This window comes from Malus sylvestris, chromosome 12 (genome assembly GCF_916048215.2).
Source record: "Malus sylvestris chromosome 12, drMalSylv7.2, whole genome shotgun sequence".
In the NCBI taxonomy this organism is placed as follows: domain Eukaryota; kingdom Viridiplantae; phylum Streptophyta; class Magnoliopsida; order Rosales; family Rosaceae; genus Malus; species Malus sylvestris.
In genome coordinates this window covers 19,611,305-19,633,710 of record NC_062271.1, presented here as the reverse complement: position 1 = coordinate 19,633,710, position 22,406 = coordinate 19,611,305, and the positions used below count along the sequence as shown (strand labels likewise).

Here is a 22,406-nt window from a genome sequence, read left to right as displayed (position 1 = left end):
GAGTTCAAAGTATTTTGATTGATTGGTTGAGAGAGTCTTCTATTTGCATCCCTTACTACTTTTATAGACTTTCTAGCCCGATTGTCCAAGCCTTTCCTTTCGGTGATGGCTTTCAGAGTATGGTGAGTCACCATCTACTTTTGTTATTTACCTATCCATGCCATGAAAAAGTAATTTTTGCTAGGGGTGACCTGCCCTCTATCACTTGTCACTTCACACAGGCTTGTTGCTTATTGCTTGGAAAAAAATGATTTTCAATTCTTCTTAGGCTGCTAACTGTTTGGGCCCAATTCTCCTTCTCCTTTTCGCGTTCTTGGGCCTTCAACTACACTAAGCCCAACATTAAATATCCACCCAAATAGGCATATGGTATGATTTTCAATTTTTCGGAATAGTTGACATTACATTTTAAAAAAAAAATTGTTATTTGATCGTAAACATATGCCGGTTTAATGATCAGTTATTGTGAAATACATTTACACGCACGTCAAAACTGATTGGAGCCTTTTTTTTTTGGTAAATAACCGATTGGAGTCTTTGGAAAGGTAAAAATCAGCTTGAAATAATTTTACAGTTCAGTATCTACACAAGAGAATATAGTTCACTTTTAACTTTTAAGGTATTATCTACATCTTCAAATGATCAGAGAATTCACACAGCATCAAGAGACCCAAGCAACTCCAATGTTTGTCAACTATATATTTACAACCTATGAAAAGTGTCGTCTGTAGATACATAGCGTTACATCTCACGTCGAAAGAGACCTACAAATTTGCTTCTTCAACAAGAAATGTCATAAACCTGCAATGGTATAAGATCAATATGCACTGGTAATGCATATTCCACCGTATGAATTTGGCATACATATCTAGCTGGTCAGCTACTTCTTTTCATTTCCTTTTTGAGTTCATCAAACACCATATCGCTAATCTCATCCGCTGAGATTTCTTTGACAAACTTCCCAAGTTCTGGCTGTAGTTTTGCCAGTTCTTCATTTACTTCGTACTTTTTAAGTTCTGGAGTCTCAGTGGTCGTTGGATTGGCCTTCCCAATGTCAGGGTCTAGTTTTGGCAACTCTTCCTTCATGTCTAGTGTATTTGCCCCCTTGATGAAGGAAGAATTGGAGACTTCATCCTGTTTGAGTTCTGGAGTCCCGGTGGTCAACGGATTGGTCTTACCAAGTTCCGGCCCTAGCTTCATATCTTCCTTTGGGTCCAGTGTCTCCCCCTTAGTTGAGGAAGAATTTGAAACTTCTTCTTGTTTGAGTTCTGGAGTCCCAGTTGTCAATGGAGAGTTAGCGGTAGGAGACAGACTTGTACTGGCCCTATCACTAGAGGGCGTCTCTGGTCTTCGCGGTGAAGCTTCAATCTCCAATATTGGTCTGTCAATGGATTCAAATTCGTCTTTCAAATTTTTTATGGCATCAAAGAGTTCTTTGACCTTCTGATCATCTCTCCTGAATCAAGAAAACACCGTGTATTCATCCATATAAGAGGAATGAGGTTATAAGCATAAAAGCAGTGCACCTAATGGAAGTAGGGAAAATGACAGCACGTACAACTACCTGAAAATGCCTTCGGTTGGAACGTAGAATTGCTTTTTCATGGTATCCACTACACTTAAGGTAATCAGAAACTGGAAAATGACCAAAGAAGCATAGATTGAGGAATATTTCCCTTATTAACGAAAAACACATAACAATGAATTCCCTTAAGCACTAATTCAGACAATAGATAATATTAGCAAAAAACAGGGGAAGATTTATGCATACCTTGGCTTCCATGTCCACATAATCCTCTTCAAGATTTTTCCTTGGGTTGCTTTCTTTTGAACTTCCATCATCTATGCCAATTATATTTGCTCTGATGTAAATGAATAATCAGATGCTTGATCTAACGGTGTAAAAACAGCTAAGAGAGAAACAGAAAATTACCCTTTACTTGAGTTCAAGCACTCCACAAGAGTCCTGATGCGAGTGATTGAAGATCCCAAGGTTTCCTAATTGCGATACAAGAGAGACACGCCAATGAGGTGGAAAAAAAATGTAACAGATAACAAGTGAATATGATGCAGTATTTAAAACAACTATCAATGAAGAAAAGTATTACCTTGTAAGTAGAGAGAAGTTGGATTACCAAATTCACAAAATAGTCTCCATATCTCTCCAGTTCGCCACTTGAACATGAAAGAACCAAGTATCATAATCACCAAATATGTTAACTCATCATCCACTACAGGATGGACACAACAATGCAGGTACGCTAATCATTAAATATCTCGTATCACAAAATATTAATTCCATTTCCAGTTTTATGAATACATTAATTTGACGTAGTATGTTGGGAATCTTGGGATCAAATTAATTTGCCGATCAGTGTAAATGAGATCTACATACTTGACCTGCTTCTCCTTTTGATGCGTGTATGAAGATTGCAGAACCCAGGTATCTTCCAAAAAACTAATCCACGTATTGACCACATCAACTTCTGCTTTACATGAATCAACAGATCTTGATAGCTCATCTTCCTGTCATTAAAGAAAACTAATATAAAAAGATACTTCCATAGCGAACTATCAAATGTTCATCCAATTTAGAGCTGAAAAAACCATACGTAACATATGCATTCTGAATTCAAACCAAGGCATAATAAAAAACCTGTATACCTTTGCTTTTATGTGTACAAGAATCTGATTGCTTGCTTCATCAAATTGCTCTCTTTCTTCCCTTGCATTGTGAAGGCGTGCACGAACGGCATTCAACGTGATAATCACCTATAAAACAATGTTCAGCTGTATATCTAATCCCAGCAAAAGTTTATGAAAAACAAAACTCAACAGGACTCATTTTATAGACTATAGAATTGGCAGGAGTGACATTTGATATTCAGCTCTACTGATGTTCAACAACAAAAAATGCATACGGACGATTTACTGTCAGGTGATCGTGATAATCAATATGGATAGTTCAGATTACATGTTACCTAGAAGCCGAGAACTAACAATCAATTAAACAGTATTGGAAATGACTGCGATCCCCTAGAGTGCATATTTTCTTGAAGGCATAAAAAGAGTGATATAAGAAACAGAGGAGGAACCTTTTTCAATTCACTTTGGAGTTCTTCTCTTTGCCTCTCAAGTTTTCCGATCTCTGCTACCAGTTCCTGAAAAATTTACTAAAATTTGTATACCTCAACAACTCAACCGAACACATTTATTTCGATAAACAGTCCACTATAGACCGTAGGGCTGAACCAAATACGACTTATAATTTAACAGTCCACCAAGCAAAAGATGTCATTTATCTAAAGTTAAACTTCTATAAATTAATGCCTTGGGAGTTAGGACCAAGGAAAATCTATTACCTTAGCGAATATTAAATAATCAATAAAATAATAATATTAATTTGTCAAGGTATCCCTTTTTTTTTTTTTCAAGTATTGTCCCTTGTATTTAGTTTCTCGCTTTACCAAGTAACAATTCTATGTATTTATTTAACCAAGTAAAATTCATAAATCTACTTATTTTTCCCAAAATAGATTGCACATTGTTCAATGCACTACATTATTTCCTTTTATGAACATTTAACCATGGGTATGAAAACTAGGGGGAACTTTGCAGTTTTTATTTAAGCATCAAACTAATTTGGCACATGCCATTGTAGCAATACTTCAACGACAAGGTTAATCCACAAAGGTAGAAAAATTGTCTAAGCACATAACTAAGAAGATACCATTTGTGTTGAATACCACAAATCCTGAGCAACTGAAACTCAATTTCGAATTTAGTATAATAGAGAGGCTTCATGAAATATAACATATTAATTGAACTTCGATTAACATTCAAAGCTTATTCAATCAAGACATATCTGTGCAAAAGAGTTCCTTAATTGGATGAAAATAAGTCCTTTGAGGCAGCATACCTTCTCAATTTGGCTTACTTCATTAGCTTTAGCTACACGAAAACTGAGTGCTTCTTCTTTCTGAAACCTGCTTGAAGTATCGAAGGAACAAAAAAGCATTTTACCAATATCAAAGCCAACCCTGATTAAGAAAACGCCATATACTCAAAATTTAACATTTTCCATGTCAGATAGATATTAATAAAAAATCTACTGGAGATGCATGCACCAAACAGGTACTGATCCCAAAGTGAACAATCCCTTTATAAAATAACAAGCAATCCTAATTCACCTAAGAAACATTGACGAGTATCGGACACCCCTACTGATGAAAAAACAATTATCGGGTATGCTCAGTCATGACGAAAAACTATCTTCACAACGGATGTGATTAGAAAAAAAAAGATGGAAACATGCATACATACACTAGCACCTATAAACACAAGAAAATATCTTTGAAGATAGTATTTGAAACCTGTGGTCTGAAATGCGCTTTTCAGCTTGTGAAGTGGAGTTGGCAAGAGATTCTGATAATATTTTCAATTTCTCAACCTGGAAGAAGAGTTAGAACACCGCAGTTAAATACTAATAAGAGAAGTCCTGACCCAAGAATATGGGGTCTAATTTCCTACACACGTGCAATTGCCTTCAAGTGGCACAGCTAAGTTTCTTATGCAGCAACCATAAGTACACATAAAGAGTATTAAAAAAAAATCTAAAATAATTTTAGATAAACTTTTGTAAAACGACTGCCTTGTTCTTCAGACTGTTTCTCTAGAATGGTTCAAGATGCAGCTAGTTTCCATGCATACCAAGAAATGTTTCAGAATTTGTTAACCCTGAATCAGTCTAAGAATTTGTTAACCCTGAATCAGTCTAAAAATTGGGAACTAGTTGTCAGTTCAACTTTGGTGACAGTTCAAAGAAGAGGGGGAGGGAAGGGACTGATATAGCACGGAATTTAGACCTTTGCAGAATGCAGCTCGTGTGAGTCCCCATTGCCCAATGATTTCTTCTTTAGTAACAGATCCTCCAACCTGGAACAGAGTTGAATTTCCACAAGCGCATCTTTTAAATTCTGCAAGGAAATTGGAGCTTTCAGTGATTTGCACTTAACTACCACAATTCCTTATAAAAATCATTGCAATGCAACTGCATCTATAAGAATTATCGGTTAGCTGCCTGAACTATGCAGCTACTTTGGCACAGCTGTACTAAATCTTAACCCTAAGTACCCTATTCACATTCTTTTTTACTTCTTCTAAAAATTGGTTGAGCACAATCCGTGGACTCCTAAGATATAACAAGATAATACATATGTTTATGTTTATGCTTTTTGATGTGTAAAGAAATGGGAATACATTGGATGTGAAAATTTTGTTATAGAAGGATAGATAAATCAAAACCAAAATTAGAACAAATATGCACATAAGAAAAGAGATGTCTTCCTAAAGTCAAAATAAAAGTTGGAAACACGAATAAAATCATCTCCATTAAAGCCTCCATGTATGGGCCTGTGTATCTGCATGTGTGTGTGAAACTCCATACAAATGTGAGTGGATTTGCATACATGGATGAACACACCTGCATACATATTTAGCGTATCTGCATAAATAAGAAGATCAAGCTTACCTCTATTGTTGCATCTCTTTCCTTCTCAGATGGTTTTTCACAACCTTCACTCAGAGGCTTCTGGTGTGCCATCAATTTATCTATTTCTTCCCTGATACTGCAGGCTTCAGCATCTATTCTGAGAGCACATAACAGATCACCAAAACATGTGGAGAAAAGATGAGGTGAATCAACATTCATTAAAGGAGATCAATAGAGGGTAAGCAAACAAAAGAATACTGTTATTACCTTCCTATACATAATCAACCACCAAAGACAACCAAAATGAAATGGTATAGAAAGACAATTACAAAGAATCGTGCTTGACAGGTCCGAGAGAGAGAGAGAGAGAGAGAGAGAGAGAGAGAGAGAGGCAGCGGCAGCATCATATATAGAGAAACAATTTTAACATATCCAACTCATTCGGTGGAACTATTCTTAATCAAAGAAAGAACCAGCAAAATCACAATACACCTCCAATAGAACAGTCATTTTCATTCCATAAATCTCTTAGCACTTATGTCAATGCTCAGACATGCAACAATGAAAAAGGAAAGAAAAATGTTCATCAATGACCACCTTGCAAGATCTGCATTTATTTTCAGCCCTGCAATTGCACCTTGAGCAAATTGGAGCAATTCTTCTCGTTTTATCTGAAAAGAGAAGTAAAAAGTAAAATGGAGAAGAGAAGGGATGGGATGAATGCGCTAAAATCGAAATTTTTTAGTTTGCACCATGATTGTGTAATGTTAAAAATGCAGCTCTTTTTTACTAAAGCTATGGAATAATCTGGAAAGCCAAAAACATGGTCAATCATGTAGCGAGAAAACCATGCTATGCCATACAGAAGATGGTAGTTCGAGAACATGAGAAAAAAGGGAACAGTTTGTTGGGGACTTGAGCATTCAAATGATAATAATATATCAACTTTAACAATAAGAACCTTAAATCATTAAACCTTGGATTGGATTGAGACATTAAAATCTCAAGCACAACATTAATTTTTCTTAGATCATAAATCAAAGGACCGGAAACTTGTACCAAATTGTAGCAAACTTAATGGTTCCATCGCTAAATGAGCTACCTAGTACCGTTTGGAGTACAGGCTCAGGTCCTGAGATTTATATGGCCCCTTGCAAAAGCTGAATATGTGGACCCCTTTTAGGTGTCTGATATCAATAGTATTTAGAGGCATACGGTCTAAATCAACCAAGTGTAAATGTGCATGCTGTCATGCTGAAGACATGCATACCCCGTCCTTACCAGTACTTCATCTTGATAGTATGAAAGTGCAATTGCCAAATTCTGTACGCTGCTCAGTACTACATTATGTACTTCCTTCCCTCCTGTGAGACAGAGCCTGTATATAACCATACAAGAAAATTCACTTAATATTTACTATTCAAATAACATTATCTGCAAAAGTGAGCTTTAAATAAATTAACAATCTTTATTAAATATTTTTTTGGTCAACCAAATATAATTTTCTTATCCTTGTCATCGATCAAAAATGAAACTTCAAGGACCTAAGTTATCCCAAACAAGTACTAATAATAATAATCGGCCATTATGAGAAGATTCGAAGAGTGAGAAAAATCACCCATATATCTCCAAAAGTAGTGAAACTTCTTCCTCATTTGGTTCTTCAAGAATCTGAGTCATACAAAAGAGTTAACCTGCGGTTAAACTCGCTGGATCAGCAAATACAAAGCCAAGCCACTGTATGCAGAAAGTCAAGGGAAAGCTAAAAGGATGGAAAATCTAGATATCATACTTCTACTACTTTTCAAGAGGGTTAGAAGGAGAAGGAAGAAATCCTAACCATTAAAAGCAGTTATTATAATTGTGTATATAATTCAAACAGCGTTTATCTCTAATTATAATGCAATTATTATGCACATGTTGATGACGCCCAATTATTATATATCCGGTGCTCTATTCACTATTCATATATTCACTAGGGATCAGCTTTGTAGTTGGTAAAAGAAAATAAACATTGCCTTCTAATTCTATGTCAACCAAGTATATATAGTGAAATCTCACTCATCGTACATACACCAAACACTCATCGTTTACAAGGAGATTGTTATCAAGCCTATTGAAAGCAAACAAGTATACTTTCTCAACTTACCATGGACAATGTTATGCCTTCAAGAGCTTGGCTATGAAGAAAGACATCACGAAAAGTTTTCAGTTCATCTCCAGCATCAGAATCTACGTAATAAACCTGTCATAAACATTAACCCAAGAATTACAAAAGAGCAACTAAAAACAATACCATAGAAAACAAAGTGCAGGGTTTACTCACCAGGGTAGGTTTTCTTGGGGAATCTGTGGACTCATCAGAATTAAGGTGGTCTTCGGGACCCTTTTCATTACTCGCATTGTAAAGGGTGGACAATCTCTCAATTTCTTTAAGTGCAACCAACCACCTCCGCAGCAGCTGAACCCTTTCTACACCTCTACAAGAAACAGAAACTTCTTCCAATCTTTTCGCAGTGTGCTTAAAACTCTGTAAATTTCTCGGACGCTGATTCACATAAATCATGTGAACAAAACCCAAATTATAAGATAATTCACCAAACAAATAAATAAAGCAAATATGAACAGGGAACTCATTTCTCCCCAAATAAATTGGGTGCGTTTGGGTACATATTTCGAAAAAGCGCCTCTTCTCGTAAGCATTTTACTGAAAGCACTTTCGTTAAAAGCTTGTTAAACTGACTTTCACACTCTCCCTTTGTCCCTTATTCTCCCCTTATTCGTTCAATTTTACTAGAAACAAGAGGGCGAGTGCAAAGGAGAAAAGGGGAGTGCAAAAATCAATTTCCCAACCAAAATTCAATTGCTTTCTGCAAAAGCAATTAGAAGTGTAGCAACCATAAATGCTTTTGGCCATTCTAATAAGCCTCCAAACACGCCCTCCATTTAAAGTTTAAACAGAAAAAATGCGCAAAATGACATAATAAATAAAGGGACTTTGAGTTAAAATTTGATTTTTTTTTTCAAACCGAAAACAAGCGAGTAAGGAAATCGTACAATGCGGTCAGGGAGGAGGAGTCTGGCACCGGCGACGGCATTTCCGGCGTGGAGGACGACAGTGTCCGCGTAGTTTCGTACGGTACGGGTGAGGGTGTTGGTGGCCCCTGCTTCCACTGCCAGGTTCACCGCATTTCTAATCCACGACATGTCATCCGACGGACGCTCTCTTCTTTCTTTTTTTCTCGCGTTTTCTCTCACAATTTTCCCGCTAGCCAAACAAGTAGTAACAGATCAATTTATGAAATTAGAGGAATAAATTAGTAATTAAATGGTGAAATTATGCTTAATTTTGTTGAATTTTGGGTTGATGAACATTGGAAGAGAGGAAGAAGGAGAAGAAGTCAAGCGATTCCTTTCGGGTGCAGAAATGAAACCAACGGTTTTTTCTGGTTTTAATTGGGAGCGCATTGCGCGGTATTGCCTTTTGTTTCGCTTCCTTATTCCTTTTCGGACTCTGAAACTACCAAACTACCCCCTCTTTACCAATTGCCCACGAGTTGTAGCATGGAACTGGAGGATTTCTCGGAAGAGAACGCGCAATCTTTTACCCCCTTACGACGTCGTTCCGGGCTTAAAAATTAATTCCCGCTCTTTTTATCACTTTTTGTTTAGTCATTCATGACTCGTTTCAGTTATTTTAAAATCACTTTCAAACGTGCACTTATTTTGTCATTAAGAATTTAACTCATGTTACTTGGTTGAACTTCATCATAAGAAACATACTAATCAAACTTTATCGGCAGATTTTTAGTTTCAGGATCAATACTCACAATTTTTAGTTCAGCAATTAATATTCAAGAATTTTTAAAATAAGCGAAACTCCAACTGTGCCAAAGTCCAAGACCAATGCTCCAATATGGGAGTTCCGTAATGATTTTTCCTTTCTAACACGGAGACATTCCAAATTACTCCAATTTACGGAAAAAAAGGAATTTAAACTTGGGTACAAGGAACGAACAAACATACATTTGCAAAGTGCATAATTCACTAATATTAAAGGAGAAGGGCAATAGGAGGGGCAAGAACTTTTATTCTTTAAGAAAGCTTTCTTTCCTATCAAAATTCGGAAATTCTAGTACAATGTCAATGGCTTGGATATTACACTAATAATACAACTGACCAAGAAAAGTAACCACCACTTCCATTGTGTGCATAGAATGGGGATGATCAGCAAGAATGTGGAGTGTTGTTCTCTCTATTTCGTCTATAGCTCGCCCTCGACGCCACCAACACCGACGTGGTTGGCCAAAGGGGAATGCTTTCCCGGCAAGTAACGTCCATCAGTCAATTTCCGGCAGTGGCACTTTCCAATAGTTCCACGAGTTGAAGTCTTCCTGCACATATGTCGAAAATCAAGTTCGTCCATCATCAGTGATAAAGAAAAATCCAGAGTTCAAAGGCTTTGGATTATGTTCGGAGGGGAGGATGCAAAGGGGTATAAGTTACCTGCTCAACCAATGACGTTGGAGGAAACATGTCGTTGACGAGAGTGTGTAAAGATGTGTACGTCTTCACATCAGCGGGATGATGGCTGATGGCCACCTCACCCTGCCAGTTAACGACAACGGTTTAGCCACAGACGAAACATGCAATGCTCTCTTTAGTTTGTAAAAACATCACCAGAAGATAAATACGAAATATACCTTGGGATTGATTATGAATATTTTGCCCTTTGGAATCCCAATTTTCCTGTAGCTGAGCTCATCCGTGTCTCTATTTCCAAATCCTGCATAGAATGGATTGTAATCGGCGGGGAAGAGTTTTTTAATGTCCTGCAATATATGATTTAGCATGCATCGCAACCGTTAGAAGAAGGGGATACAATGCCAACCCAAAGTGTTCGAATTTGAACTCGAGCTTAACTTTTTTTGCTATTTACCTCTAAACAGGCAATTTTGAATTCATGTGGTGCTCTTCTTACAACTGCCATCAGCAAATATGAAAAAACAAACTGATCAGCACTAACTATATAAATAATTTCGAAAATTAAAGCAGGCAGAATTCAAATTGTGAGCAAATAAAGGAGCTATTTAGTATCTGGAAGTGGTGGTATGTTGTATAAAGGATATAAACTATATCTTATTTGTCAAAGACCGATGAAAGCAACAAATGACGATCAAGTCAGTACTGTCAAAGCCAAGTGAAACACATAAAGGAAAGGCTCTCATATCCAAATCTACAGAGGACTTGATAGTCTCATCGTGTATCAATACTGAACCGGAGAGCAAGAATGGTTGCTTGTTTTACAAAGGCTCCACATATGACCACAACATGGCAATATGTGTTGATGATCCAAATCAACCTATCACCATCTAAAATATCTATTCCGTGATAAACACTACAAAAAATCTCTATGTTTGCGTTTCTCTATTGTTAGTTTCCTTTTCGGTTTAATTTTCACAGAGATGTACTTCATGAGGAAAGCAGCCAGAACTAGTGTTACAGAGTGGGCAGCAAAAACATTATAATACAGCTATTCAATGCAAGCTGAACACAAATTACAGAGGAGACCTCACCTTCACGAATCAATGAAGGAAATAATCCATCGGGTGAGATAACGACAGGACCATTAGGTAAAGCTTTTCCATCCTGCAAGTACAGAAGAGTAACCAAATTGGTTACACAAATCATTCTATCAACAAAGCCTCAACAATCTCAACCCTATCAGTCTAATATCTGCCTTTGATCACAAGAAGGAGGTAAAGAAAAAAATTTGGTGTTGGATTAGAAGCAAAGGGTGAGCAAGAAGCAGGCTATTATTAGATTACCTGTTTTAGGTTGAGTAAAAAGCTTCTCGTTAGATATGCCTGTACGATTGCACGTGCACTCAAAAACAGTAGCTGATATCCATTTTCCTGTAATGAAAGCAGGAATCAGTATTAGATAGATACCCATCCACACAAAAAAAAAAAAAGCAAATCAGTCCATGACGATGTAAAAATGGAAAATAATTGCAATGTTCCAACAATGACCTTAATGAACCTAGATTGAAAAATCAAGCTGATAACCTTAATTGATAAGTTATGCAGTCAAGAGATGTACCTTAATCGCAGAGAAAAGTCTAGACACACCAGTATGCGTCCAATCCTTTCCAACTAATGGCATGAACTGACCTAACACATCCGACCTGGGAAAATGCATCCAGGTGAAAAGTTTTACCATTAAACTAAGCAATATATTATCATGATGCTAAAGTGTTTTTTTCTTTTTTTTGTATATTTGAAATGCTTTATTTTTCATAGCTTTGCAGATTTCATGTGCTGTCGTACGATAGCCCAAAGGACTAATTTGTATGACTGTCCGGCAGTAAACTACGTCTCTTATGGTTTTGCCCTTTGGCAATAGAAGGTTGCAGAAGCAATCGTATTTAGCAATCCAAATCATATTACATGATACCAGCCTTACTTGGTAATAGTTCCGTCCACATCAGAAATTACAATTCTGGCATTCCATTTCCACAAGTAAATATGTGCATCAACCTGGTAAAATAAGCATGGATTAGCAGCTAAATAGTAGAAATATACATAACTCTATCGGGCTGTATCTCAAAATATAGTTGAAACACCAGATGATTGGCAAACCTGTTGTGTCCCCCAAACCCTTGTAGAGAAACTGAAAGTTATCATATTTTGACCTTCTTTTAGATTTAAAGATGCTATCTGCTCGGTGGTGGGAACATTTGTCCTTACAAATTGCTTCTGAGGTAACTCAGGAGTTGTTTCAACTTGTGAGTTCTGCAGACTAGATTCAGAATCAACAAATTCCTCCTCATTTGATGAATTACTGTCGGTGTGCTCAAGTGTTTTGACCCTCCTAAATGGAATGGGCCAGAGCCTCCATCTGCGTCCAGTAGGAGTGGAGGGCGTTCCAGAGGGTGTTCCAGGATCCTCGTGCCTTTGTTTTTCTGAGCCATCTTGTTCGACAGGAATTGCATCCTCGGGCTCAACAGATAAATCTAGACTAAATACTGCCATTCCAAGAACGGCAGGAGCTGCTTTTTCCCATGAAAAGTATCTTTCCCTGTATTTGACAATCAAATTTTCATCTTTCAAAATTGATGTTGCAGAAGTTATAAAATTCTCTGCAGATACACGATGTGCAGCAAAGGTTTCAGCAGCAGCTTTCACACCCATACCCGGACGAAGTTCATTCCCACAGAGAGAAATCTCAAACCCTGGAAATTGTTAGAACAACAACCATAAATTAGATTATAAAATCATGGCAAAGTAGAGAGAGTTAAATAACAATTGGAGCCGGTAAGACGTGCTTACTTATGCTTGAATGGACTTGTGTTTCTTCACTTGACGATTCTGTTGGGGGTTTTATTAGCTCATTTTGTGTTTCTTTGCTTGAAGATTCTGTTGGGGGTTCTATTAGCTCACTTTTACTGCATTCATCTCCACTTTCAGGTCTCTCAATCCCATCAACCGCTGCTGATGTACCACACTGTTCATCCTTCCAGTTCGTATCATTACTGACAGAATGTAAAGAAATGCTATCAATACTTATTTGTTCTGAAGAAGGCACAATCTTTTCAACTGATTCATTTCCAACTTCTAAATGTGGAGGTATATTGTTGTCAGGTGAAATAGAATCAAAAGTTGAAGATGCCTCAACATTATTTCTCAAGTCAACAGTAGCATCTTCAGTTCTATCAACCAGCGGAAGTGTCTCATGAGATATTTCTGGTGAACTCTGAACCTCCAATGAGGACCCCGTATTTTGAACATCTTTTGCTTCATGTTTGGCCATTTGTTCTAGCTCCAAACAGCTCTTGGAAACCTCTGCCTTGTTAGTAGATGTGTCTTCTGAATAGCTAGGCATCTGAAGATCTCTTTCCTGTGTTGAAGTCTGCGTTTCTTGAGTTTGACAAGAATGTTCCCCTTCTCTTTCATCAACTTCTAACTGATATCCATTAGCACTATCATCCCTCCGAACTCCACTAATACTACCCGAAGCAACACTACTTGTAGATGCATTCAGCTTACTGATATAATCAGCCCAAGCAGTTTCACCTGGACAAAACTCCTCATTGCCTTCACAGAAGTCCGCCTCTTCACCTGGGCCCAGATTGAATCGAGGTGTGTCTAACTCCACGTTTTCTGAGGTTTGTTCTGATGCTGAGATGGGAGCTTTCAATACATGACCATCCACACTCACCAATATAACTCCCGAGTTTAAATTCTGTGATTCCACAATATGCTCACTGTCTAAATTATCATATCGACTCGACCCAAACTCCGATAACTCGACAGAACCCTCTAGAGGAGATTGCTCATCTTGGAATTCATAGTACCTCCGATCAGCATCAGATTCTGCCCTCTCTATCCGGTTTACACCAAACGAATTGCGTTCCTCTCTCATTTCAACCACCACCGAATCAGAGACACTGTGCTCAAGTCTACGAATGTCATGACTCTGGCCATCACCATCCAAAGCATTATCCCCTTGTGTAGCTTCTAAATTAACAGAATCCTTGACAACCCCATTTGTCTCACTTACTTCACCCAACTCAACCTCCTTTATAAAGTAAGCCTCGCCCGAGTTATCAAGATACATGTGGAAATTGGCATCAATGCCATTTACATTTATGCGGACCATCTTCTCCGCACCTTTGAGAACGCCCTGAAATTTACCAAACCGGACATACCAAGGCGTGCTCCTAAACGTCCCATCCTGCTGCTGAACCACAATAACATCAACAGCCCCACCGAACGGATGAAAAGGGGTGGCAACTGAGTAAACACCTTGGGAAATTAGGCTCCCAACTTTGCCAACCACATTCATCGAGTCAAACACTCAAATGAAACCCCACTTATCATCTAACCTCAAAGCTCTAAATTCTTTCATACATTCATCGAAAACTCCGGTCCCGTGATCTTCTGATCTTTTTCCGGTATCTGCATAACATGCAACGGAATAAAAATCAAACAAAATGGTTTCCTAATTGAAGAATCCACATGAATAGAAGCAACCAATGTCATCTAAAAGTGATTGGAAACCCTAACACCCTGTTTGGTTGCCAAGAAAATGTGGGAAAATTTATTCTACACTTCCCATCATTAAATTCGAAAGTTTTCCATGCAATCCGTACAATTTGAGCTCGAAGATGCTAAAAAGTCTCAAATTTGATTCCCTGCGATTTCTGATTTTCTTGGCAACCAAACAAACCAATAACGAGAATTCTCCAATGCATACAAAAATTAAACAATTCAATCATTGACCCAAATTGAGAAACTTAAAAACCCCACTTTGAAAAATCATAAATTGTATAAAATCGGAAGAAAAAAAAAAGAGCATTGTGATGAAATCAACCTTACGGGTTCGAATTGCAAAATTTTTGAAAAGATAGAGCAATCAGACAGCTCAAAGGACTCGAACAAATTCCTCTATACGTCACCGTTTTCCTTCAATTCTGAATTTTTCCTTCTGGGTTTCTGTCCGCGATGGCGAATTGGGAAATCCAACCTCCGTCGTTTGAACACTTACGGGCTTCCAAGTCTGGATTTCCGTCGCGAAGATTCGTCTGGATAAACAGGAAAAAACCAGAGACGGAAATTTTCATGGCGAAGCATTAAATAGGTAATCCTGGGAGTAAAATACCGAAGGGGTCCTGTGGGGTCGGGGAAATTGCATGGGGAGCTGCCGGCAGTGACGTGTAAATATCGGGCTTTGGATAAGGGTATTTCGGGGAATTCGGCTTGCTTACTTCGCTACTCAGATGTCGCGTCGCCAGGTTTGAACGGGTAGAGAGAGAGAGAGAGAGAGAGAGAGAGAGAGAGAGAGGGTCGGACCACCACCTCGGAGTTATACAAGTCTTTGTCTCGAAGTGAACAAAATTTTAGTACGTTTCTTATCAGTTTGTCCATGGTGCCCTCTGAACCTCAAATTTTTATTCAATTTATCTTTTGTTTTGTTTGGGTTGAGATGCTTTTTTTTTTTTTTTTTTTTTTTTACTATTGTTATGGCATGTCAGGGTTGGTTATAACTTATACATGAGTTGGTAGGAATGCGATTCTTTTTGGTCTGCGTTAGAGCATATTTAGTGACGGGCTCTATATAAGGTTAAAAAAGTGGTATATATATCTTATTTTAGAGCTCCCAGAAATCTTTTGAGCTTTATAAATGAATCTATCCAAATGAGAGGTTATATCTTTCAAGCTCTATATATATATATATATATATATATAATAATTTGATTAAGCGATGATTTTTTTGTGTGTTAGTTTTTCTTAAGTTGATTTTTGGACGTGCTATCTTAAATTTTTTTTATGAACCTTTCAACCTAAAAAGTTCAAATTGTGACAAAGTTAGATTTCATCACTTATGAATCGTTCGTTGGATTAGATTGCCTTATCTCAATCTCATCCATTGAAAGAAACAAACTCTCACTTCGCCCTTTGAAATAATTTGATTTTCACGTATAATACAACAATTTACCTAGCATCAATTGGTAAATTAGTATCATACAATTTTGAAGAAAAAAAATACTTGAAAATCAACACCCATGAACGTTAAATCAATTTGAAATTTTAATTCTTATGGAATTTAAAATAATCATTAATTAGTCAAATTGCAAGAAAAATAAGTAAGAAAAATAAATAAATAAAAAACAATAAAAAGAGAGTATAAGTGTATTCGCAAGTGGAGGAAGAGTGATAGAATTTTGCTCACATGGGTTACTACATTTTTGTGGTACTCACTGTTTTTTGGGGCTAGATGTAGCCCAATTTTATGCTACCCAAGAAAGGAAGTTGTTAGCCCCAGTAATGGATCTAGCCCCATTTTTTGGCTCATTGGGGATGAAATTATTCGCTAAGGCTGTAAATGTGGTAGCCTCATGAAGGATAAAGCCCCCATTGAGGATGCTCTTATATGGCCTGAGGTTGAAGCTAATAAAAGTAAGAGCAACTCCAACCCAAGCAATCCCCTAGGTTAATGGGAAATTCCCCAGCCCACCCCCTCCAAAACAAGCTCTAGCCCTTCCCAATAACTGGGGCTCTAGGGAAGCCCGACAAAGCCCCCATACCCGAATTGTCTGGCTCAACGACTGGGTAGAGTGACGTCAGGCTGATGTCATGGTGGAGTCAGCCATGATTTTTATTTTTTTAGCCAGGCACGTGCAATTCATGCACGAGGAAACGGTGAGCCGGCCGACAAGACTGCAACATTGGGGGCCGCACTGCAGTGCACTAACCCTCTCAGCCGTTCGGTCTGCACAGGATTCTATCCTACGGTCCAGATTTTTCCAACTAAAAAAAAAAGAAAAATTTGAAACAATCACTCTTTACTTTTTGGGCAACGTGACACAATATGGTTTGGATTACAAAAAAATGTAATACAGAAAAATTGTTTAAAAAATACAAAATATATATTCAATGGTGTAATTGGGAAATCCACGAAAATTGTACTTTCTTAATGACATAGGCATGACTAGATTAGTTAAAAATCTATCCAAAATTGAAAATAAAATTATTGTTTGTTATTTTATAAATAAAAAATAATAATATTGTAATACGAACCCCTAGGTTAATGGGAAATTCCCCAGCCCACCCCCTCCAAAACAAGCTTTAGCCCTTCCCAATAACCGGGGCTCTAGGGAAGCCCGACAAAGCCCCCAAACCCGAATTGTCTGGCTCAACGACTGGGTAGAGTGACGTCAGGCTGATGTCATGGTGGAGTCAGCCATGATTTTTATTTTTTTAGCCAGGCACGTGCAATTCATGCACGAGGAAAGGGTGAGCCGGCCGACAAGACTGCAACATTGGGGGCCGCACTACAGCGCACTAACCCTCTCAGCCGTTCGGTCTGCAAAGGATTCTATCCTACGGTCCAGATTTTTCCAACTAAAAAAAAAGAAAAATCTAAAACAATCACTCTTTACTTTTTGGGCAACGTGACACAATATGGGTTGGATTACAAAAAAATGTAATACAGAAAAATTGTTTAAAAAATACAAAATATATATTCAATGGTGTTATTGGGCAATCCACGAAAATTGTACTTTCTTAATGACATAGGCATGACTAGATTAGTTAAAAATCTATCCAAAATTGAAAATAAAATTATTGTTTGTTATTTTATAAATAAAAAATAATAATATTGTAATACGAATTGCCTAGACTATTAGCTTAAGGGTGGATATGCAATTGGACAGTTAGAGCACTAAGGGCAATTAGTGTGCACTTTGGGGGATTGGGTTGCCTATAGCCCAAGATGTATTTAAGGGGTGGAGTTGCTCTAAAGACGGTAGTTCTGGTTGGTTTTTTTTTTTTTTTTTTTGGTCAAACTAATTTCCTTTTTTTAAATAAAAAGACTAGTACAAGGAATAAAGAGCTCAAAAGGCAGCTGACAATTTAAATACAAACCCAACAAGAAAAAGATAAAAACAAAAAAAGCCCTGAAAAGCTAGGTGAAAAACAACAAAATTGGAGAGGAAACCAGTAGCCACCATCAAGCCAAACGCACCGCAAGGCCCGCACCACCAAGAGAACGAGCCAACGAAAAAATTGGGTTAACAAAAAATGGGAGTGAGCGAGCCACCTACGCAACGAGCGCTTCCATAATCCTACCAAATAATGCTAATTACACTTTAACAGCTACCCAAAACTCAAGTCTGTCACCGAGGAGAAGCACTCGGGGCAAGTAGTAGTGTTTGGTGGTTGAGGACGTGCGACATAAAGTAGCATCGGAGCAAGAAATGTGCATGAATACCCAGATCTAAGACAAGCTTAAGAATTGAGACAAAAGACTCAAGGACAGCCAAAAAGCAACGTAGAAACTCAAAAGGAAACATAAACTGAGGAGAAGTTGGATAGGAAAGTTGAAAAGGAGAAAGGAAAAAGGGCTGTGATGCAGCAAGAGGGAAGGGGCATAGAAGATGAGAAGGAAGGAGGAGGATTAGGGGAGGAGGTAGCAGGCTGCTGCTGACTCCAAGCAAGAGCAAAGGGTAGCAACTAAGAAATAGATCTAGGGTTTGTAGTTGGCCTTTCAAAGCTTGTTAAGGCGAATGGTAGAATTATGTAGTGTCTCAGGTTGGTTTGATTAGCTTATAATGGTGTGGGTGTATAGTTAAAAGTTCATCTATAAATCTATATTACTAATTCATACACAATCCTAATAACATGTTTATCGAAGGGGCAACATCATGGGCCATATAACATTACCCTTCTATTGGAAGCGGTGGATCAATTGACCAGATGGATAGGATTTTTCTTTTCAACTTACTACGTCTTAGGTTAAAATCTTTCTCCTTATTTTTAGTGTAAATCAACGTTAAATATCGCTTGTATTCAAATTTAATGTGTGTGTATATATGTACACGCATGTATATTACCTTCTTTTATTGAATTAAACCACCTAAGCCACTCAACTTTTATAGGGGTATACTCAATCAAGAGTTTAAAGAATTTTAAAAGAGTTTACATATCTAGATACATTTAATCAAGATTTTAAATGAATTCATGAAAGACTATAGGTATTCAATCAAGATTTTAAAAGAGTGCAGATAATTTTAAAGTGGTCCTTGGAATTTCGAATTTAAAAGTAATTCATAAAATGTTGTGTATTCAATTAATATTGATTTTAAAGTATTATAAGAGGGTGTATGAGTTTGAGACTCTCAAATCGAAGTGTATTCAATATTTATATACATTTGAAAGTTCACCTTGTAATGAATTAAAAAAAATTTATGACTTCAAAAAAATCTACAAAAATCTTGTAGTATTCAATTATGACTTCTTTTTTTTGTTTATAAAAATTCATATACATTCAAGACTTCACTTATTTAAAGACTTTGAAAAGGTCATGTATTTTGATAGACTTAGAGTGCTTTTTTTCACTAACAAAAAATTCATAACAAATTCAACCTTTTCCCTTAAAATTTTAGTAGATCTCATTTTTCTCAATTCTTTGATGATATATTTTACCACCCACCCCACCATATTACTATGACTATCATTATCACCACTTCCACCACTTTACCATGACCATCTCTCTTCTTTTCTCCCTCAACGCTTAACTCCCCATTTTCTCTAACCTATCATCTTCTCTATACACTAACACAGATGGGAGGCTCTAATATGCCTCAATTTCGTGAGAAACCACAAGCACAGTTTTGGGCTATCAAGCTCATGCCATTATCCGACCACGACTTGGCCTAAAAATGGTATATTTATATTCTTTGTTCTCTGATCTTCGTTTTGAGATGAATTTCCTGTGTTTTGGTAGAGATTTGAGGTTGAATGAATAATAAATTTTCCCGACCTTCTTCCTTGCAGGATTCGACAGTTGCAGCACTGCAACCTGTGGTTGAGGGATGCAGAAAGAGACGTGAGTTGGGAGAGAAGGGAGAGTTTGAGGGAGAAAGAGAGACTTTGGGGATAGGGGCCCACAAAATTATTTTTTTAATTAAATTTAATGGTTAAATAAATATGAGGCCCACAAAAATATTTTTTTAATTAAATTTAATTGTTAAATAAATAACAATAATTTATTATTTATTATTATTTTTTATTCTAGTTGACAAATGGGTGGGCTCCGCTCTTTCTAGGTTAGTATTTGATAGAAAAATTAACAGAAAAGTGGACCGAGGCATGACATTGCAACAATTTTATATGACATCGCAATATTTAAAATATAAAGTATAAGATTATTATACGATTCATGGTTGAAATGGTTTTGTGTAATTTACTCAAAATAACCGGGACAAAGAACTATTGGATTTTTCGAAGAAAAAAAATACATGGGACAAGCAAAGAACCAGAAATGATAGTTTACCCATTTTCTCCGCGAGTCCGCGTAACAGAGAACCAGAAATGGGCCTGACGGCCAACTGGGCTTCATTTCGGCCCATAAAAGGGGCAATATGGTCAACCGAAAGAAATCTTAATATCCACGCCATCACATATTCGCTTCCTTCGTCCCCAAAATCCCAACCTTCGCCCCGATCTCCCCCATTTCCCACCAGAGGTCAAACCCCCGACCCTCGCCGAGAGCAAAATGACGAAACTGCCCCTCGTCCCTCTCGTAATCGCCGTCCTGGTGGTGGCCCTGGTTTCCCCGATCGCCGCGGAGATTAAGACCCTCACGATCTCCTCCGACAACCGCCCCATGATCCTCTTCGAGAAGTTCGGGTTCACCCACACCGGTCACGTGAGCATCCGGGTCTCGCAGGTGTCCGTCACCTCCAAGCTCAACAACATCGAGCCCTCCCGCCTCGGCTTCTTCCTCCTCTCCGAGGAGTCCCTCCTCCAGGTCCTCGTCGAGATCCAGCAGAACCCTCAGCTCTGCGTTTTGGACTCCCGCTACATTACCCACCTCTTCAATTTTAAGGAGCTCTCCCCGCCGCCGCTCGCCTCCTTCAACCACTCCTACCCGGTCTCCGCCCCCAACGAATACAGCCTTTTCTTCGCCAATTGCGCGCCGGACACCACAGTCTCAATGCTCGTACGGACGGAGGTGTACAATCTTGATCCGGATGGGTCTCGCGACTATCTCTCCGCCGGGTTGACCCACCTGCCTTCGCTGTTTTCGGTCTTTTTTCTCGCGTATTTGGTGTTTGTCGGCTTCTGGGTCTACCTCTGTTACACCAACAAGAGATCCGTGCACCGGATCCATCTTATGATGGGCGCATTGCTTCTGATGAAGGCGTTGAATCTGATTTGTGCGGCGGAGGACAAGCACTACGTGAAGGTCACCGGCACCGCGCATGGCTGGGATGTGTTGTTCTACATCTTCCAATTCCTCCGTGTCGTTTTGTTGTTTACCGTGATCGTTTTGATCGGGACCGGGTGGTCGTTCTTGAAGCCGTTTTTGCAGGAGAAGGAGAAGAAGGTGTTGATGATTGTGATCCCTCTGCAGGTCTTGGCCAACGTAGCGTCGATTGTGATCGGCGAAACGGGGCCCTTTATCAAGGACTGGGTCACCTGGAACCAGGTGTTTTTGTTGGTTGATATCATTTGCTGCTGTGCTATCATCTTCCCAATTGTTTGGTCCATCAGGTCTCTGAGAGAAACCTCGAAAACCGACGGAAAAGCTGCCAGGAACTTGGCAAAGCTGACCCTTTTCAGGCAATTTTACGTTGTCGTTATTGGGTACTTGTACTTCACACGAATCGTTGTTTTTGCGCTCAAGACCATCGCCGCGTACAAGTACCAGTGGGTGAGCAATGCAGCTGAGGAGACCGCGAGCCTTGCGTTTTACATGGTGATGTTCTATATGTTCAGGCCGGTGGAGAGGAATGAGTACTTTATTCTTGATGACGAGGAAGAAGAGGCTGCAGAGATGGCTCTTAGGGACGAGGAGTTCGAGCTTTAAATCGGGTACTGTTCAATTTTTGCTACCCATCTATATTTGACTGTGCTGCTGCTGATGCTACGCCCTCAATGTTTTACATTCCGGTTATCGGATTTATTGATAGAGTTGATGATGGGTCAGGTCTGTTGCTACTTCTGCTTTCCTTTCAATGGTATTATTGTGTTTTTTTACCTCTTATAAGAAGTTTGATGCGTTAAGATACTGTCCCTTGTAGAATGTGTTTGATAGGATTTCTAATGGAAAAATGCGGATAATGATTTTGTTATATAATGCTGATACTGATTTCAAATTACGATGATGGTATTGATTTCTGCCGATAGCTTCTGTTTAGATTTGGTGTGTTATGCTATTCAATTTTCAATCTGTACCACCTTACCAGTTCTGACTCATTTCATTCTTAATAGTGTTGTTAATAGATGTTTCAATCATAGACGATGGTGCCAAATTAAGTTTTTTTTCATTTCGTACCCTAATAAGTTCATTTATAATAAGATTTTGGTTATGGTTTCTGCACCATAGTGACCCAGTTCAAAGGTTC

At 38.3% G+C, this 22,406-nt stretch overlaps 3 protein-coding genes across 5 annotated transcripts; 1 reads left to right on the top strand and 2 right to left on the bottom strand.

Annotated features, from left to right (window-relative positions):
• Positions 1 to 583: 583 nt before the first annotated feature.
• Positions 584 to 8,941, bottom strand: LOC126592758 (uncharacterized). 2 transcript variants are annotated; one of them, XM_050258544.1, is made up of 18 exons: positions 8,549 to 8,941; positions 7,818 to 8,039; positions 7,641 to 7,736; positions 7,110 to 7,162; positions 6,773 to 6,869; positions 6,089 to 6,162; positions 5,531 to 5,648; positions 4,866 to 4,976; positions 4,374 to 4,450; positions 3,920 to 3,989; positions 3,096 to 3,161; positions 2,665 to 2,772; positions 2,396 to 2,526; positions 2,109 to 2,175; positions 1,934 to 1,998; positions 1,772 to 1,862; positions 1,565 to 1,635; positions 584 to 1,456 (listed from the first exon to the last, which is right to left on the bottom strand). In XM_050258544.1, exons 1-18 carry the CDS (start codon positions 8,696 to 8,698, stop codon positions 877 to 879), a joined length of 2,247 nt encoding a protein of 748 aa, XP_050114501.1. In that variant the 5' UTR covers positions 8,699 to 8,941; the 3' UTR covers positions 584 to 876. The 2 variants fall into 2 exon arrangements, with proteins under 2 accessions (XP_050114501.1, XP_050114502.1); XM_050258545.1 differs by having other exon boundaries at positions 3,920 to 3,986.
• Positions 8,942 to 9,561: 620 nt separating this feature from the next.
• On the bottom strand, positions 9,562 to 15,328 carry LOC126592757 (phosphatidate phosphatase PAH1-like). 2 transcript variants are annotated; one of them, XM_050258542.1, is made up of 11 exons: positions 14,867 to 15,328; positions 12,823 to 14,451; positions 12,133 to 12,725; positions 11,957 to 12,030; positions 11,594 to 11,678; positions 11,320 to 11,406; positions 11,068 to 11,140; positions 10,431 to 10,474; positions 10,195 to 10,323; positions 9,998 to 10,099; positions 9,562 to 9,885 (listed from the first exon to the last, which is right to left on the bottom strand). In XM_050258542.1, the coding sequence occupies exons 2-11, from the start codon at positions 14,336 to 14,338 to the stop codon at positions 9,832 to 9,834; spliced, it is 2,757 nt and encodes a 918-aa protein (XP_050114499.1). In that variant the 5' UTR covers positions 14,339 to 14,451; positions 14,867 to 15,328; the 3' UTR covers positions 9,562 to 9,831. The 2 variants fall into 2 exon arrangements, with proteins under 2 accessions (XP_050114499.1, XP_050114500.1); XM_050258543.1 differs by having other exon boundaries at positions 14,872 to 15,328.
• Positions 15,329 to 20,453: 5,125 nt separating this feature from the next.
• On the top strand, positions 20,454 to 22,160 carry LOC126592759 (protein CANDIDATE G-PROTEIN COUPLED RECEPTOR 7-like). Its single transcript, XM_050258546.1, has one exon. The coding sequence runs from the start codon at positions 20,552 to 20,554 to the stop codon at positions 21,866 to 21,868; it is 1,317 nt and encodes a 438-aa protein (XP_050114503.1). The 5' UTR covers positions 20,454 to 20,551; the 3' UTR covers positions 21,869 to 22,160.
• The last annotated feature ends 246 nt before the right edge of the window (positions 22,161 to 22,406 follow it).